Here is a 19,755-nt window from a genome sequence, read left to right on the forward strand (position 1 = left end):
GTGCTGGGATTAAAAAGGTGTGTATACCATGCCCGGCTTAGAAACTGATTCTTTTGGTTGTCTATTACCCACTAATAACTGTTGTTACTGTATTCCCTCACATTAAAAAATTTATTAATTCTTAAACTGGGCGTGGTGGTACACGCCTTTAATCCCAGCACTTGGGAGGCAGAGGTAGGAGGATCGCCGTGAGTTCAAGGCCACCCTGAGACTACAGAGTTAATTCCAGGTCAGCCTGGACCAGAGTGAGACCCTACCTCAAATAGGTAAAGAAAGGACATGACAAATTTTTAATCAAAGTAAGCAATAATGACAGATTTATTTAAAATTTCCAGTAGAGAAAACCCACTAGTTTTGGAATAAAAGCACTCAATGTATGAGAGCATAGGTGAATATAAAAGATTAACAGAAGAAAAATAAAACCAAACATAGTACAAAAAAATTAAAAAAGTTCGAAATGGATTTAAGTAAGGACCTTCTTTAAATCCTGCAAATATTTAACAGAGTTACTGGGTTTGGCAAACAATTCATTTGAAAATTAAAGCCTAGTTCTGTGAACTCCACAAAAGCTGCTCATTAAATTCAAGCATTCCATAGACTGGAATTGAAACACACAGCAGTCGATCTGAGGTGAGCAGGAAGTATTCATTTGCTCTCAGTGATAGGAATTAACTGGCTGCATTACTGCTTTGTGGAGAGGACGGGATAGAAGAAGAAAAAAAAAAGTAGGATTAAAAATCTCTGAAAAACTGAAACACAGCAAAATCCAGACACCAGTTTGTTGAAGGCAACAAACGGAATTTTACAGTCGACTCTACATTTGCAGGTGACTTTTCCCTTCCCGCCCCTCAAATACTTCCAGATTCACTGGTCATCAGAGTATTCATAACTTCCAAATATTCTGTACAGACATATTTAGCAAAGAGCATATGACTAACATTATTCTGACAGCGGTATGGTCAGCATACAATTTTTAGAAAGATTACTATGTATATCATAAAGATTAACCTTTACTTTAAAAACAAACAAAAACCATTCATTACTAACCGTTTTAAAATATTATGAAAACCCACGGGAAGAGGACCCGCCAAATGATGGCCCTTAAAGTGCCAAACACAAAAGAATCTCTTAGGACTGTTTATCTAATAGATGATGTGTCCCTGGCCTGGCCATCTCTTCTGTAACTAGACACAAAGTCCTCTTCAAAGTCTGCATTTTAGTTGATTTTACAATAGAATGTCACGATGTAAACTAAACAGGTTCTTGATATCAACAGTCTGTTACCAAGGTGTTTCAATGTCTCAATCCAACAGTTGGTCACAGAGGTCAAGTATTGTCAAGGCTCCTTTCTCAGCTCGTCTTTCCGTCCGTCCGATGCATCAGCCATCCTTCAAGTACATGCAAGGCTCAGGAGTTTTGGAGAGGCAGGAGCCCGGGGCCGTTTAGGACACAGAGGAAATGGGGTTGTGAGGCGAACCCATCTGGGTGAGAACTTTATCCAGCCACTGGAGAGGGCCGTGCAGGTGTATCTCGATCCAGCAGGGGGTGCTAGTAACATCCTGGCGGTGGTACTCGGCTCCCCAGCCCTAGAAGAAATACAACGTGGGGCGTCATTTAACTTATTTCACTCAGTGGCTCAACCTGTTAACAAAGCCGTTCACATCATCCGAGGTTCTGATGAAAGCTGAGGTCCTCTTCTCACAAGAAAACGGCACAATTGCAAACACACATGAAACCTGCTGGTCATTATTTGGGTGTTTGAGCCTCAAAACCCATCCATTACTGACTCTAGATTAAGAATTGCCAGAAGCAGGGTGTGGTGGCGCACGCCTTTAATCCCAGCACTCGGGAGGCAGAGGTGGGAGGATCACCATGAGTTCGAGGCCACCCTGAGACTACAGAGTGAATTCCAGGTCAGCCTGAGGTAGACCGAGACCCTACCTCAAAAAAACTAAAAACAAACAAAAAAGGAATTGCCAGTCTTTGGGATTCAAAGTTTTAAAATATGTTAAAAAGTTGTCTTAATAAAAACACTATTAACCAGTTGCATTATTACTTTTTGGAGAGGGAAGGATAGAAGAAGAAAAAGTAGAATAAAACTTTGATATTCACTTCCCATTACATTATTGTAATGGCCTCTCACATGCCAGGCAAATGCTACATCCCCAGTCCTGTGGAAGCTACTGTTCACATTCTCCCTCTGTCACCAATAAATAAGGGAAACTAGGCAGGCAGTGACATTCCACCATCAACACAGACCTCTTGATCCTCTCATCACTGGTGAAACCGCCAGTGCACGTAGGTACCCTGAAAGTGCCCACTGACGCTTAGTCATGGCCGTGAAGCAACAGACACCGTCACTCAGACGAGAAGGTACAGTGAGATGCAGCAAAACTACTGCAGTAAGACCATAAAGTTCAACAGAAGTCACCAGAAAAGCTGAGCATGATGGTGTGTACCTGTAATCCCACCACCCTGGGGAGGTGGAGGCAGGAGGATTGTGAATTCAAGGCCAGCCTGGGCTATAGAGTGAGTTCCAGCCCAGCATGGGTCTCACAGTGAGTCCTCGTTTTAAGTTTTAAAAAATGAAAAAAAAGAAATGGGGTTGGTGCAAGTGGGCACTGGAACACTTGTTCTGATTAATCCTGTTTCATGAGGATGGTCTGAGGCTGGGTCCTGCTTATTCCTGCTACCTGCCCATTCCAAGAGTCTCACTAAACACATTTGACTATAGCAGTGTTCCGGAGAACACTGCGATCTGTGCAGTACATCCGTGTACGTGTATATATGTCAGCTCTACATCAGGGCACAGGTCTGTGTCATTAGACAGTGTGTTCTCTGTTGGCAGAGGCGGGGCCTGCTACCTGACCTCTGCTAAGGGCCCAAAGTGGAGGATCTACAGGTATCTGCTTGGCTGAACAGATTGGGGGTTTTTCAGATGTGGGAGAGTTTAAGGAACAGTTTATAAGATATATATTTTCTACTAATAAGCCCCAAATTATCTTAAAAACAGCAAGAGAAAAAGGACAAAGTGTGTATTCCTTATGACATTAAGGAACATCTTCTGCAAAGTGTACAAGGTTTCTGTTGCTAATATATAATCTGTTGTCACACCATCAAGTTTTTTTTGTTTTGTTTTGTTTTTGTTTGTTGAGGTAGGGTCTCACTCTGGCCCAGGCTGACCTGGAATTCACTATGTAGTCTCAAGGTGGCCTTGAACTCACGGTGATCCTCCTACCTCTGCCTCCCGAGTGCTGGGATTAAAGGCGTGCACCACCACACCCAGCTTTCAAGTTTTTAATAAGATTTCATTATCCTAAACTCCACATCCAAATCCATCATATCTTTCACAAGTCCCCATGGGAGCGCACGCTATATTATTTTGTGCTATGTTACAAGTACACAGGTGGCCATAGGCAGTTGGAAGCTGCAGGTTTGGGTATGACTTTTTATCTTTATATTGCTTCTCTAGAACAATGCTAAAATGTTTGTTCAGAGAATGAAATTCATAAATTTTGAACACATAGCTTTACATTTGATGCCTTATTAGTGTGAAAGCTGGTTTTAGTTGTGTAAAATTAGGTTATTGAGGGGCTATGATATGATGGAGTCCCACACCGACAGAAAATGCTGGGCATAGGCTGGAGAGATGACTCAAGCAATTAAGGTGCTCGCCTGCAAAGTCTAAGGACTGGAGTTCAATCCCCCAGTACCCATGTACAGGCAGATGCACAAAGTAGTGCATGCATCTGGAGACCGCTTGTCGTGGCTGGAAGCTCTGGGGTGCCCATTCACTCTCTCTTCTATCTCTCTTTGCTTGCAAATAAATTAATTAAAAAAAAAGCTGGGCATGGTAGCACACGCCTTTAATCCCAGCACACAGGAGGCAGAGGTAGGAGGATCGCTGTGAGTTGGAGATCATCCTGAGATTCCATAGTGAATTCCAGGTCATCCTAGGCTAGAATGAGACCCGACCTTGGAAAAGCAACCAACCAACCAACCAAACAACTCTGGGCGTAGCAGTGGTCCCTGTGACCCCAGTACTGGGGAGGTGGAGACAGACAACCCCTGGCTAGCTAGCCTAGTTGAATTGGCATCCACATACATGTGTACCTGCACATGCGTGTGCCCACACAGAGACACATGTATACGCACCACATGCAAAAAGCAAATTATTAAAATTATGTAGAAGTAACAGTTCAAACTGATTAGGTAATCAGTAGGAAATGAATGCTACAGAAAGCTAAGTGGAGAACAGGAACCATAAACTCTTCAGGAGTGGTACTTCAATAATAATAATAACAGTGAAATAATAACAACAGTAAGAGACCTCAGGAGTAATTCCCACAATCCCAATTCCTTCCAACCCCATGTCACATGGAGGAACGTGAGGCCCAGAGGTCTCCCGTGGGACGTGGTGGGATGAGAGCCTGCACCTCCTGCCTCTAAAGGGCTGTTCTTTTCCCCAAAGCAATAAAAACAAACAAAATCCATGCTGGCAAGCCACTGGGCCTATTTTAAGAATCACCTGAAGGTCTGGCATGGTGGTATGTGCCTTTAATCCCAGCACTGGGGAGGCAGAGGTAGGAGGATCACCGTTGAGTTCGAGGCCACCCTGAGACTCCATACTGAATTCCAGGTCAGCCTGGGCTAGCATGAGACCCTACCTTGAAAAGCAAAAACAAAACAAAAAAAGCATCACCTGAGCCCCAGTGCTGGCAGGTGAACAGAGAATGAGACAAGTCTCTGTAATCTCACATGTGCATGGCCCAGACGTCAGCCTCTCTCTCTACAGGGTAAACATTTCTCCTTAATATTAAAGCACTACCAGGCCCAATTGCTGTTAAATTATATTTTTTAAAAAGCAGTAAGAGATGATTCAAAGTGGGAGAAAATGTTATACAGAAAACGATATCTTTGATCTCAAAGATGATTAACAAAGTAAGGTTCCAAAATTATCCTCAGTAATAAACATTACTGAACGGGTCTGACAAGAAGTTGGGTGAGCTTTTGAAGAGTGCACATGAAAGGTGGTTGCCTCACCCAACTAGATAATTACTTCTCTTTCCCAAAGTAACACAGGGGAAATTTATCTTCGAGACTTCAGAGATGAGCCAGTTGCTGAAGTAAGTCATACTCACGTATTTAATTTTTTTTTTTTTACGTTTTAATGGCATCTTTAAAACTTTTATTACTTAGAGGCAGAATAGGAAAGACAGCATTTATTATGAGCAATGCCTTCAAACTTACAAAACACTTTTGGAGCTAAAGGGCCTGGCGCTTTTGAATTATATGAAAAGCATATGATTTTCTAGAACCACTTAAAAATTTTGATGAAAGATGATTTTCTGGTGTTTTCAATCCTATTTTTGGATGTGTACTCGTGTGTATGGTATGCAGGTGCCTGCACAAGCTTGTGGAGGCCAGAGGTCGATGTCTGGTGTCTTCCTCAATCCATTTTCCACAGTATTACAGTAGCCAAGATAGGTGACTTAGTGGGAAAAAGGCCAGAAAAGGCTCTTCCACCCACATTTAACACAGCCCTGCTAGGATACAGTGCTAATCTCTTTAACGGATACTCGTTAAAACTTTAAAAATCCCTAAGTCATAATTCTGCTGACATGGACGTATACGAAGCTACTGATTCGTAAGTTACGGGAAATCAGCAAGCGTGTCCCACGTGACCCGGCTGTGCAGAGCCTCTTACCTTCACAAAGCTCATGCGTATGGTGCACATCTTGGTGAGCTCGTAGACGGTCTCGAAGCCATGGTTCACAGACTGGGCCAGTAGCTGAGCGAATTCCTGGTTGTTGAAGATTTTCAGGCTGCACCCGCTCGGGATCTTGCAGACGGTGGTGGGGTGGAAGCCGTGGTGATAGTTGCAGTTCCGACTCTGCACAAAGATGCTGCTGTCGCTGAGGCACTCGGCGTACACCTCTCCTCCCACGTAGTACAGATGCACTCCTGCGGGAAGGCGAACCGTGTCAGTCAGTCTGTCTGTCTGCAGGGAGCCCAGCTGGCGCGGGGACAGGAATGTGCGCTTATCGGGACTTGAACTTCGGCTGGTGACACAGGCCCAGCGTCCTGCGCAGCCGATCCCATTTTCCTTGGCTGTGGTAGTTAACCCAAGACCCATGGGTTACAAAGGAGTCGAGGAAAAATCAGAAGTCTCTCAACAATCCTAACAACGCATCACAGCGGCACCGGTGAGCACTTTGCATTCTACTTGGCCGTAGGCGAGCGCGCACCCCACTTTACAAAGCGCACCGCGGAGCTGGAAAGGGCTCCGTAGCCAGTGCTGGCCACAGAGCCACGCAGGCCTGAGTGTGGAACCTCAGCACCCACATAAAAGCTGGGGTGTGGTGGTGCAGCCTGCAGTCCCAGGGCCCGGAAAGTGGAGGCTCACTGGCTCGCTAGTCTAGCTGAGCTGGTAAGCTCTATGTTCAGTGAGAGACCTTGTCTTAAAAAATAAGGTGGGGACCGGGTGTGGTAGTGCACGCCTTTAATCCCAGCACTGGGAAGGCAGAGGTAGGAGGATCGCTGTGAGTTCGAGGCCACCTTGAGACTCCATAGTGAATTCCAGGTCAGCCTGGGCCAGAGTGAGACCCTACCTCAAAAAATAATATAAAGAATAATAAGGTGGGGAGTGATTACAAAGACCCAATGTCCTCCTCTGGCCTCCACACGCACACATAGATACATGCACCCACATGTATACAGATGCACATACATGCACACACACCACACAAACACTAGAGTCCAATCAGACCTGGATTTTAACATATCACCATCATCTAAGGTCTCTTGCATTGGCTGCATTTACTCCGGTAGCTGGATTATTAAAAAAAAAAACCTCAAAGGAGAAAGGAAGTAGTGAAACTAGAAAGCCAGAATTGGAAGAGGCACCACTGAGACCCGTTAAGATACAAGGTTTAGTTAAAAAGAAAAAAAGAAATTTTTTAAATGTGGGGGTTCCCACAGTGTGACGTGAGAGTTCACCACATACCACCTGCTGCCAACATCTCACCTGAGAAATAGAATGCCAGGCAACAGATCTCACCAGGCCTTTTAAAGAAAGAAGGGAAGCCCCCATGACAACACCTGGCATCGAGGGCCACCTAGTGACCAGCCACAGGCCAGGTGGCTTCGCAAGACCTGCCTGTCAAGTAACCCTGGCAAGACTGAGTCCACGCTGCACTGGCTGTTTGGGGGCACACCACATGGTGTTTCTGCATAACCACCAACCAGTCGCCGAGGCAACGATTTATTTCTTTGGCAGATAATTTCCCCAAAGAAAAATGTTTTTCTGATTACAACACATGATGACTTTTCACTTTAGAAAATGTAAAGCAGAAAATCAAAATATAAAGACAAAAAAAAAATATTATCACTTAGCTGGGCGTGGTGGTGCACGCCTTTAATCCCGGCGCTTGGAAGGCAGAGGTAGGAGGATCGCCTAAGTTTGAGGCCACCCTGAGACTCCATAGTGAATTCCAGATCAGTCTGGACTAGAGTGAGACCCTACCTTGAAAAACCAAAAAAAAAAAAAATAAAATATATATATATATATATACACACACACACACACACACACACACACACACACACACACACACACACATAACCACTTAAACATGAAACAATAAAAATATTACCACTCCTTTCCTGGCACAGAAAAAATAATTGCTGATAGTGTGAAATACTGTATTCAGTGTAATGTATCATTAAAATTCCTTTGCAAACATTTCAATTTCTGTATGACTGCACAGAACGAATAATTTATGTAACCATCTCCCATTAGTGGACCACTGCTGTGGATACTAATTGCTATAAGAATGCCATGACAAATGGCTCTAGACAATTTCTAAGAAGATTCTTAGGAGGGATTCTTGGAAGTTAAATCACTGGATCGAAGGCTTTTGATTCACTTTTCCAAATGACTTTCCAGAATGAGTGTGTCAGTTTACACCCTTGGAGACAGTGTGGGTGGGTGCCTTTCCTCATTTGACCTGACCCGTAGGTAACAGCATCGACTCTGAGCTTAAACAACAGTGACATATCTATCACTCACAGCTTTAAACAAACAAAAAATCCTTGCTTTAGTTTGCATGAGAGGCTGGGTATGTCCACAGAGGCATTAGCAATCTGGATTTCTTTTGTGAACTCACTGTATGCACCTCTTAATCTATTTAGCTCACTGCAGGAGGGAGTCTAGTGTTTTTTTTTATTATTTTTATGAGCTGTGCATTTAGTATCTAAATAACTTATTTCTTACTTTTCTCTGTTACTCCTTTGTCTTTTAATTTAATTCATCCTAAATTTTTTAAAAAAGATTTTGTTCATTTTTATTTATTTATTTGAGAGCGACAGACAAAGAGAGAAAGAGGCAGATAGTGAGAGAGAGAATGGGTGCGTGCCAGGGTTTCCAGCCACTGCAAAGGAACTCCAGACACGTGCACCCCCTTGTGCATCTGGCTAACGTGGGTCCTGGGGAATCGAGCCTCGAACCGAGTCTTTAGGCTTCACAGACAAGCGCTTAACCACTAAGCTATCTCTCCAGCCCACATGCTAAATTTTTAACCTAGAGAAATTCAGTCAAATCTCTTAAGAGCTTGTTTGTTGCTTTTTATGATTAGAAAGCTTTTACCTCTCAGATCAAATATTCTAGCTTTTTAATTGTTTAATTTTTAAAAACTATTCATATGTGATATGAGGTAAGGCTTTCTCCCCCAGCCCTCCCCAAAGCTCACTTTGTTATTATAGAACCATTACAATAACTTACTGACTTGTCAAGATCACTTGACATTAAATTTTTATACACAGGTCTGAGTTTAATTTATTCCACTGTTTTGCCTACAAACTGACTTACATGTGATTTTATATTTTATTAGCTCTAATGCCATTAAATGTTTTACTTTACTCTTCCACTAAATATTTTCAGCTATTCTCATTTATTTATCCTTAAAGGGAATATTAAGAATGCGTTATCCAGCTGGGCGTGGTGACACACGCCTTTAATCCCAGCACTCGGGAGGCAGAGGTAGGAGGATCACTGTGAGTTCGAGGCCAGCCTGAGACTACATAGCGAATTCCAGATCAGCCTGGGCTATAGCAAGACCCTACCCTTGAAAAACAAAACAAAACATTATCCAACCTTCACAAAACGTCATACTGGAGTTTAATTTGCTTTAAAATTACAAAATAACTGAGTAAGAATTAATATTCATCTGAAACGTGTTCACAATATTAAGTCATAATTTTAAGAAACCCAGATTACCAATTTATTCATTTTTCTCTTTTAGTAAAACTTGATTCTCATAATATAATCCTTATATATCTCAAGTTTAGATTATTGCAAGAGATTTATGGTTTTCATTGCCACTGGGAGTAAACTTCCCTGTTCCATTTTATTTTCTCACTAGTCATGAGGCTGACAAAACTTGGGGTGTGCAAGCTTCTGGGTAGACAGCACAATGTGGGCACATAAGGTGCTCATGACAAACAGGCAAGGTGAGGGGAATGCTCTCCTATGTGTCTAGTAGGAGTGGAAGTTAGTAAAAGCTTTCTGGAAAGCCAACTGGCAAAATCCATCACCAGCTTCTGGCCGACTAGCTTCATGCCAAGAATCTGGCCCGAGAATATCATCCATCAATCATATCATCTGCAAGTAACGATGACCCTTCTCCTTTTCAGCACCTAAACCTCCACAGTGTGCACACTAACTTGGGCATCTGGAACAATTTTAAGCAATGGCATTCCCAGAATGCTTATTTCTCTCATTTTTTTCAGAGGAAACTACAATAGCTTTTTACTATTTTGGGGAAACAGTCACCTTTAGAACTTAATGCAAACTATGTCCTACCATCCCAAGTGCAGAACTGTGTTTACGTAAACGTCAGGAGTTTACGCACCTCGAAGGGATCTGTGTGAACCATGAACCTGGGTTCTAGCATCTCATTACTAGATTGTCCTTTATGTTTTCTTTTCCTCTAACAAGATTAAGGAGATATGCCAACTCCTACTTTTAAGAGTAGTTGGCTTTTTAAAAATGATTTGTTTTTTAAATATTTTATTTATTAGTTTGAGACAAAGGGAGAGAAAGAAGGAGAGAGAGAGAGGGAATGAGTATGTCAGGGCTTCCAGAAACTGCAAAAGAACTTCAGATGCAGGCACTCCCTTGTCTGGTATATACATATTTGGCTTACATGAGTACTGAGAAATTGAACCTAAGTCCTTAGGCTAAGCAGGCAGCCCTTAGCCAGTAAGCCATCTCTCTAGCCCAACCTTTCTTTCTTTCTTTTTGAAAAAAGATCATTCCTATCTTTCTTTCCTTCCTTCCTTTCCTTCCTTTTTCAGCATGCCAGGGCCTCTAGCCACTGCAAACGAATTCCAGATGCATGTGCCACCTTGTGCATCTGGCTTATGTGGATCCTAGGGAATTGAGCTGGGTCCTTTGCCCTTACAGGCAAACACCTTAACCACTAAGCCATCTCTCCAGCCCTTAAAACTTTATCTTGAATGCCTCTTAAACACCTATTGAAATAACCTGTTCATCTGGTCCATTGCTATACATTTCACAGTTGGCGATTAAAAAAAAAAGTTTACTCTGGAAAAAATTTCAAACTGACAAAAAAAAAAAAAAAAAAGCCTGAAAGGGAACAAAACAAAGGAACATCTATCATCCAGATCATCTCCTGTGAAACAGTCTACTCGCCTGCTCATTCATTCTTTCTGACACACACACACACACACACACCCCTCTGCTGTATGTCAGAACTTCTGACGGAATTATTTTAGACAAGGCAAATGGCAGACATCTTTAGATATAAATAATTTCTTCCTGAAAAATTCCATCACAGCCCTTCTTCCTCGATCCTTGCGTGTTTTTTTTTTAAATTATTTATTTATTTGAGAGTGACAGACACAGAGAGAAAGACAGATAGAGGGAGAGAGAGGGAGAATGGGCATGCCAGGGCTTCCAGCCTCTGCAAACGAACTCCAGACGCGTGCGCCCCCTTGTGCATCTGGCTAACGTGGGACCTGGGGAACCGAGCCTCGAACCGGGGTCCCTAGGCTTCACAGGCAAGCGCTTAACCGCTAAGCCATCTCTCCAGCCCCATCCTTGCGTGTTTAAGTGTGCACATGCAACACAGCTTCATACATAGCCACCACATAGCTAGCCATGCTAGGAACTGTAACAATGTTATACTACTTGAATCTACTTTGCATGTTCTCGTTTTGACTGCTGTTCTCAGTAATGTCCTTTCGGGGGGCTGGTAAGATATCCCGTGCAAGCATGAAGACCTGAGAGCCCCCAAGTTCCATTCCTCAGCAGCCACATAACTAACTTAGCATAGCCCCACACGCCTGCAACCCCCGTGCCTCGGGAAGCAGGTATCACAGAAGGGCAGGTAAACGGGAGCAACAGCAGCTCTGGGTCGTGACAGACTGGCTCAAGGAAACGGGCTTGTAAGTGAAAAGGGAAGGGCATCCAGCATCCTCCTCTGGCCTCCACACATGAGCACAGGGCATGTGCATCTGCACACACAGACAAGCCCACACTACATGCATATAATATGCCAAAAAAAAAAAGTCCTTTACAGCACGCGAACATGTCCCAGGGTCAAATGTTACAGCCCACCACCACATCCTTATCTTTGACTCTGGAATAGTTACTCCTCACTCTTTGTGCTGAACAGGAGGGTCCTCATTTGGCACCTGTCTGATGCCTCCTTGAGACTGGTTCAGACCTGCATTCCCAGCCTCATTGGGGCACCACATCTGGAAGCATGCTAGCCATCAGGCTCTCACTGGTGATGACAATTCTGATTCTCCAGTCAAGAGAAGAAGTGACCATACAGTGTACTAATGATGCAACTTCTCCACTGTGTAATTTTGCTGCCTTTTATTTTCCCTTGCAACTAATAGTTTGTGGAGAAACATTTTAAGACCATGCAAATACTCCGAATCTCATAAAAAAAATGTCTCCTTACATTCGGCATTTACTGATGTTTCTTGCCTGGTCCTTACTAACAGTGATGCCAAATGATGATTTCCCAATTCCAGCAGTCTACATGTATCGATCGGACCTTCCCATTCCTTCATTTCTCTACTCACTACTGGCATGCATGTACGAATGAGTAAATGGGGAGAAGAGTATACAGAACTCACTATGTAGCCCGACCTTGCTTTGTACTCCTGAACCTCCCCTCAGCCTCCTGAGGGCTGGGATTACAGGTATGAGCCACCACAGCTGGCAGTATTGTTTCTCTATAGTTTAAAATACATTGCTATACTTAATTACAGTTGCCCTTCATTTGCTGTGAATTCCGAATTGTGATTCAAGTAGTCACAGGTAAAAAAAAAAAAAAAAAAAAAAAACCAAAAAAACTTTAAACACTAAGTCATCTCTCCAGGACTACTCCAACTTTTTTTTTTAATTCATGATCCTGTGCAGGCTGTCACCTTGTTGTGATTCTGTAAACAACACAACACGAGAACTATTGATGTGGCTTTACATCGTTAGGTCTGACTCATCTAGAAAGGACTTGAGGCATAAGGAAAAATGCACGTGGTGGGATGTTATCCTGTGTCCTTTTATATATGGAAATTGAGCACCCTGGATTTGAGTCCTCTCGTGAGTCCTTGAGCAATTTCCCAAGGATACCAAAGGACAACAGAATTTTCATAGTAAACTGTCTCAGAGCTATGCAATGGATACTCCTACAAGTTGGCTCCTAAGAAAGAGGTGCCAATATTTTATAAGCATTTCTTTACTTTCTGCTACAATGAAGCTTATCCTGTCCCAGCTCTGGAGTCAGCCAATGAAGCCCTGGTTCTTGGAAGGGCATTAATAGTACTGGCCTGGACACTAGATGTGCTTACTGCTACTGGGTAGCTTTGCTCTGTGGCCCTTTCACCAGACACAGCAGAAACTGAATGCATGTTCAGATTGTGAACAGAAAGGCTTACCTACAGACATATGCATGTACGCACACACGTCAGAGCTGCAGAGATGGCTTAGTGGTTAAGGCTCTTGTCTGCGACACCTAAGGACCCAGGTTTGATTCCCCAGAACCAACATAAGCCAGATGCATATGGTGTCACATGCGTCTGGAGGTTGTTTGGAGGGGCTAGAGGCCCTGACACACCCATTTTCATTCTCTCTTTCAAATAAGCAAATAAAAATTGAAAAAAACACACACATTAAACAGTGATTTCCCACTGATACCTACAGGGTCTTTCTTCATGCTTGGAACAACACCCACATTTAGTCATTCACTCCATCACAAAATAAATACATCTTGAACTTACAAAACTGTTGTACTCTATCACTAACAAATGTCTTTTTAAAAAGATATTTTTTACTTTATAGCAAAACATAAGATAGAAGAATGCCCCAACATAGAAAGTCATAGTTTTAGTGAATTCCTATCAGTCTTAGGAGAGCTGGAAGATTATCAAAATCACTGATTACAAAAACTCCAGAGAATACAGATTTGAAAAATATATTCACACTGCGGCAACTGAACGTCAGCTGGTGTTTGTTAAGACGGAAGACTGACCACCTTGCTGGAGGTGGAGGTGGAGTCTGGGACACAACAAATTAACCTCTGAAACACGGCCAAGTGAAGACTTACCTTTTCCAATATGTCGCCTAGTGTTTTCAATGGTGGAATTCCGGTTAACATTGGAGAGGAGCCCAAGACAGAAACGGTTCTTATTGTTGGAAGGATCAGTGAAACCGTCCACCAACACACTTGTGGAGGAGGCATGGAACGCTTCCCCCACGCGGTTGTTGAGCTCATAGTAGACAATAGAGCACCAGTGTTTTGGTTCCTCATAAGCAACCGCCTGGACATCTGCAAGAAATAAGAGGTTCTATACATCACCATCCGTGCTCCGAGCTCTCAAAAGCTGAACCCACACTGTGGCTTCACATCACAGAATGACTCCATTTCACAGGAGGAAGATAAGGCTAGGCAACTGCGATTATGATGTCTACAATTTCTCTACGAGGTCTAAAGAACTTACTAAGTGTGGCATTCTCCTTAATTGGGGAATGATTTTCTCCAACGACTATCAGAAAACCAAAACACCAGCTAGACAAGCCTCGCATGGCACTTGCTGAATACAAACAGCGTATTACTTGCTCCTTAATATGCAGAGGTGGAGAGCACTCTTCACACAGCTTTTGGCACACCATCTAAAACAAAATCCCAGCAACAAGTGAAAAGGCAAATGGGACAAGAACAGAGGTCCAGAGATGTGCCAAGGGGGCTGGCGCAGAAAAGAATGACTTTTGGCCAAGACTGTGGTGTACCTATGTTTTCTCCAAGCAACGAAAATTAGCCTTTAATTATTGATAAGAAGTTACTTGACTTCACATTAGGTTGCCAATGATGATCACAGCTCCAGTTCTCAAACTCAGGAAGAAATCCTGCCAGCTGGCCATTCTCACAGGATGAATCATATCTCTCTCATCCACATGTCATGCGAACTTCCTTATATTTGCTTTAAGTCATGCACAGCAGGTGTGTTTTGTCTCTCCGCTTCCAGAATGGGCCAACAATGGAAATTACCCAACGTTCCTGACAGGATGCAGCTTGTTCAGTGCAATCTCCTCAGACTAACCCATCTCCACACAGCACAGGCTCCTAATGGCTTTAACCGAGAGGTTTAAGTTCCTTCTGGGGTAAAACCTCCTGGAACACCACTTTAGAGATTCCAGGGATACAACCCCTAGTATTTCCAGCATACCAATACACACAGAGCTGAGGTTTATGAAGTTAGGTATAAATGATTTAAAAAAATAAAAAAGAAGGGAAATTTACATTGGAGGTACTGATAAGGAAAAAATATTCCTGTGCTACCAAAGTCAACATCCACAAATACTAAAATTCACGTTACTTTAGAATTTGATAAAGAAAACGATCATTAAAAAACCACCAATTTTGGGCTGGAGAGATGGCTTAGCGGTTAAGCGCTTGCCTGTGAAGCCTAAGGACCTCGGTTCGAGGCTCAATTCCCCAGGTCCTACATTAGCCACATGCACAAGGGGGTGCACACATCTGGAGTTCGTTTGCAGTAGCTGGAGGCCCTGGCGCGCCCATTCTCTCTCTCTCTGTATCTGCCTCTTTCTCTCTCTGTTGCTCTCAAATAAATAAATAAAAATAAACAAAATTTTTTTAAAATAACACCAATTTATAAACATAAGTGGATCAGCGGAAAATGCCCCCCTTTCCTTGCTTACTTTGCTACACTCCTCCTCCACGTCACTTTGCTGTATATCAAGGTAACCTACAAGAGCCAAGTCTCATGAAGGCTACAGGTCAGGAATGGCAGGCTTACCAGCTATCAGGATTCTTAAAATACCCATCTCATTTAGGTTGAGAATGGACACATTTTTTTTTCCCTAGAGTAGATGAGAAAGATTTTGTGAGCCACACGGCATTTATCACAGCGATTTCCCACTCTAGCCTTGTAGCACAGTCATATGTCATGACGGACACAGCTGTGTTCCAATAAAGCTTTATTTACAAAAATAGGCAGCAGCAGAATTGAATTTTCTGTGGGCCACATAGTTTGCTCTAGGAAAACCGCCACAGGCAACAGCAAGAAAAAGGCCAACATTTCTTCCTTTGAAACTGCGAACTGATGTAAACTTACTCTAATGAGGAAAAATCTTGGAAGGTCTATTTTCCAAAGTGGACATCATAAGCTTAACATCAGAGTGACAGGGTTCCCACGCTCACAATAGGGGATAGCAGCATGCTCACAGTTTCCTGCTAACCTGTTCCCCAAACACGAATTCCAAGCATGGCTGACACCAAGGCCCAGCGTGGTGGCGCATGCCTTTAATCCCAGCACTCAGGAGGCAGAGGTAGGAGGATCGCCGTGAGTTCAAGGCCAGCCTGAGACTCCATAGTGAATTCCAGGTTATTTTGGGCTAGATAGAGTGAGACCCTACTTCATAAAATAAATAAATAAATAAAGAAAAAAGAAATGTAGGCTCAGGATACTGAGCATCTTTGATGTTTACACATAATTGATATTTTGATTTTATAATTGTCAAAGCTGAGAACGCTCCTTTGTATCATACACGGTACAAAATGGCAGACATATGTTTAAGGCCCTTTGAATTATTGTTAGAAATTCTGCCTTCATCTCAAGTCACACTCCACTGAATAACGTTTTTAAGATGAAATTCAAGACAGCAACTAACATAGCAGTTTCCTCCCCCCGCCCCTGCCCAAGGTAGGGTCTTGCTGTCGCCCAGGCTGACCTGGAATTCACTATAGAGTCCCAGGCTGGCCTCAAATTCATAGCGACCCTCCTACCTCTGCCTCCCGAGTGCTGGGATTAAAGGCGTGCGCCACCACACTGGGCTACAAATAGCAGTTTTTAAAGTCACACATTATTTCAACACAATACAATGCAAAAATACACAAACTTGCCGGGCGTGGTGGTGCACGCCTTTAATCCCAGCACTCGGGAGGCAGAGGTTGGAGGGTCGCTGTGAGTTCAAGGCCACCCTGAGATGACAGAGTGAATTCCAGGTCAGGCTGGACTAGTGTGAGACCCTACCTTGAACAACCAAAAAAAAAAAAAAGAAACCAAACCAAAAAAAACACAGAGTTGATATATGTGGAGAAATGAGAGTAGGAAAAATTTTCTGTAATTACCATCATGCTCCTGTAAGAATAGCAGACTCGGTTATGTCAGTGAAAGCACTATAAGTTCTAACATGTGGTAGTCTCTCTTCTGAGCTGAAGGCAGGCACAGTGATGTCCCACAAGGTAAGAGCCAGAAACACCATGAATTCGTTACATGCCTGACTATTAATGAATTTTTGGTCATTACGCCTTTAAAACCTGACTTTCTGGGGGACGTTAAGTGGCTGCAGATAGGGTCACGACCCTCATTTAAGAAGCTAAGATCTAAAGAATTCTTCCCAGTGTGCTTTTCTGATCGCACTCTATGTTTCCCAAATAGCTATCTCTTCAAGGACTGATAACAATTTGTGAGAGAATGTGACATCTGGATATACTGACATATCAGACTCTTAAAAGGGGCATAAGAAGCGACTGGTTTTACCTCCTCTGTTGATTTCTGAGGGCAGCGAAGGTGCCATCATGTTTGTGTCCATTGGCTGAGAGCCATCCTGGGTCATGGGGTCTTCTGGAGGCAGGTAAGCAGGCGGTGGTGTATCAGCTACAAGAAAAAAAAAAAAGACATGCTTTAAACATAAATTGTCTTCTGTGTTGAGTTTTTTTCTTTCTTTTTTAAAAAAAAATTTATTTATTTGAGAAAGAGAGAATGGGCACTCTCCAGGGCCTGTAGCCACTGTACAGGAACTCCAGACACATGTGCCACCTTGTGCATCTGGCTTACATGGGTACTGGGGAATTGAACCTGGGTCCTTAGGCTACGCAGGCAAGCCATCTCTCCAGCCCCCATGTTGAGATTCATAAGAGACTGAGTTGGAATCAGGCTCCATATCAAAAGACTGGTTGGAATCCCAGCACCTGAATGAAGGCGGAAGCAGGAGTTCAAGGCCAGCCTGAGCTACCTGAGACCCTGTGACATAAAACAAACAACAACAAACCCACTGGATACTAAAGGCACTGGACTTGATGATAAACCTTACGTTTTCACTGACAACTCAGTGGGAAGAAAAGCAATGTATGTCAGTTCTAAGAACCTATCTGGGATCAGTTCATTTTCAAACCAGTAAGACTTTGAGTTTGGTGAAAGTTCTATTTCACTGAAATGGAAGCCAAGATTTCAAGACCTTTGCTCTAAACCTATAGGCTTAAAAAAAAAAAAAAAAAAAAAAAGCTGAAATTCATTACATCCCGTTAATTTGAACTGTTACTCTTCCATGACTTTTAGCAATCTGTTAAGACTACTTTCTCCCTACACCCTCTTAAGTAATTTAAATTTAAATCCTAATAACAGAATAATAGCAAATAAATCAATTCATCACAGCTGTGTACTGTTTCAGAATTTATATAACATAATTTATATAACATAATTATAAACATAATTCTTCTCTGAAGACACACAGCCAGCTGGCGAACAAGGACAAACAACATGAGTTCTGAGGAAACAACGCGAATACAGGCCTGGTGTTTTCTTACTAGAAGATAAAGGGTGTGGTTTTCTCACAATCTTTTGCTTGCTGTCCCCACTCAAGTTCCTCAATGGCCCTGTCAGCCCACCCGGCATGTATGACAGCCTTGGGGACAGACTTTTACCTCTGGGACTCATGAATTTAGTAAGGACTTGGGGCAACTGAGGCCAGACAGCAAACCATTCAGGGAGGACCATCAGTATATGGAGTCCAGGCCTCCTTTCAGCCAGGGCGAGGGCACAGCTCATCCCACAGGCTGGTGAAAATCCCACTGGCACCCTTCGGCCCCAGCATAGCCTGGCCTGCAGAGGCGGATAATTTCCCACCCCTCCTTCCTCTTCTGCCCATTTCCTCCCTTCCGCCTGGGCTTTAATCCCTGGTGGCCAAGAGAAATTCAAGCAGTAGTTTTCACTGCGGCTCACCTGGGGTGACCACAGCTCAGAAGTCCTTTGAAACTGACCCCTGGCCACCAACTTGTCCATCAGACCCAGTGGACTTGCCCAGGAGTAGGCAGACAGGAAGTCACCAAATGGGATTAGATTGTTTTTTTAATTAAAATCTACTTGTTTTACTATTTTTATTTATTAGGAACTTTACTATATGGACAAATCGTGTGTTGGTCGCCTTTCCCTTGTGTTATCCTCTCATAGACATCCCCTCTCCCCAGCCCACATTTCACTGAGGGGCCCTCCTCAGTGGGGTTACTGGTCTTTACCATGGAGTTATAAATTATAAAGATTTTTTTTTTAAACATAGATTTTATTTATTTATTTGAGAGAGATTGGGTGTACAAGAACCTCTAGCTGCTGCAAACAGACTCCAAATGCATGTACCACCTTGTGCATCTGGTCCTGGGGAATCAAATCTGGGTCCTTCGACTTCACTGGTAAGTGCCTTAACTGCTAAGCCATCTCTCCAGCCCATAAATATTTTGTTTGTTTGTTTTTTGAGGTAGGGTCTCGCTCTAGTCCAGGCTGACCTGAAATTCACTATGTAGTCTCAGGGTGGCCTTGAGCTTATGGTGATCCTCCTACCTCTGCCTCCAGAGGGCTGGGATTAAAGGTGTGTGCCATCATGCTCGGCAAGATTCATTTTTAAAGTCATCTTGTTCCTACCTTTATTCCCAATACTTTTAGACTGAATCACAGACACAGTGTAAAACAAATATGTTTAAAGTAAGAGGTTTGGGGCTAGAGAGATGGCTTAGCGGTTAAGGCACTTGCCTGCAAAGCCAAAGGACCTCAGTTCGATTCCCTAGGACCCACGTAAGCCAGATGCACAAGGTGGCACATGCCTATGGAGTTTGTCTGCAGTGGCTGGAAGCCCTGCGTGCCCATTCTCTCTCTCTCTCATTCTGCCTTTGAGGTGTGGTATTACTTTTTTTTTTTTTTTTTGGTTTTTCGAGGTAGGGCCTCACTCTAGCCCAGGCTGACCTGGAGGTCACTATGTAGTCTCAGGGTGGCCTTGAATTCATGGCGATCCTCCTACCTCTGCCTCCCAAGTGCTGAGACTAAAGGCGTGTGCCACCACACCAGCTTGTGTACCTTTTTAATCCCAGCACACAGGAGGCTGAGGTAGGAGGATTGCTATGAGTTTGAGGCCAGCCTGGAGCTACAGAG

At 43.3% G+C, this 19,755-nt stretch overlaps 1 protein-coding gene across 2 annotated transcripts in view; it reads right to left on the minus strand.

The window, feature by feature from the left end:
* Nucleotides 1–287: 287 nt before the first annotated feature.
* Smad1 (SMAD family member 1) overlaps nucleotides 288–19,755 on the minus strand; it is an 84,557-nt gene continuing 65,089 nt past the window's right edge. For both annotated transcript variants that reach the window (XM_045131661.1, XM_045131662.1), the window contains exons 4-7: nucleotides 17,098–17,214; nucleotides 13,641–13,862; nucleotides 5,708–5,964; nucleotides 288–1,586 (exon numbers count right to left, since the gene is read on the minus strand). In XM_045131661.1, the coding sequence (XP_044987596.1) occupies nucleotides 1,443–1,586; nucleotides 5,708–5,964; nucleotides 13,641–13,862; nucleotides 17,098–17,214 (740 nt within the window). In that variant the 3' untranslated portion in view covers nucleotides 288–1,442. The remainder of the gene's footprint in view (nucleotides 1,587–5,707; nucleotides 5,965–13,640; nucleotides 13,863–17,097; nucleotides 17,215–19,755) is intronic.

The sequence above is a fragment of the Jaculus jaculus genome, chromosome 12 (genome assembly GCF_020740685.1).
Source record: "Jaculus jaculus isolate mJacJac1 chromosome 12, mJacJac1.mat.Y.cur, whole genome shotgun sequence".
NCBI classification, from domain to species: Eukaryota; Metazoa; Chordata; class Mammalia; order Rodentia; family Dipodidae; genus Jaculus; species Jaculus jaculus.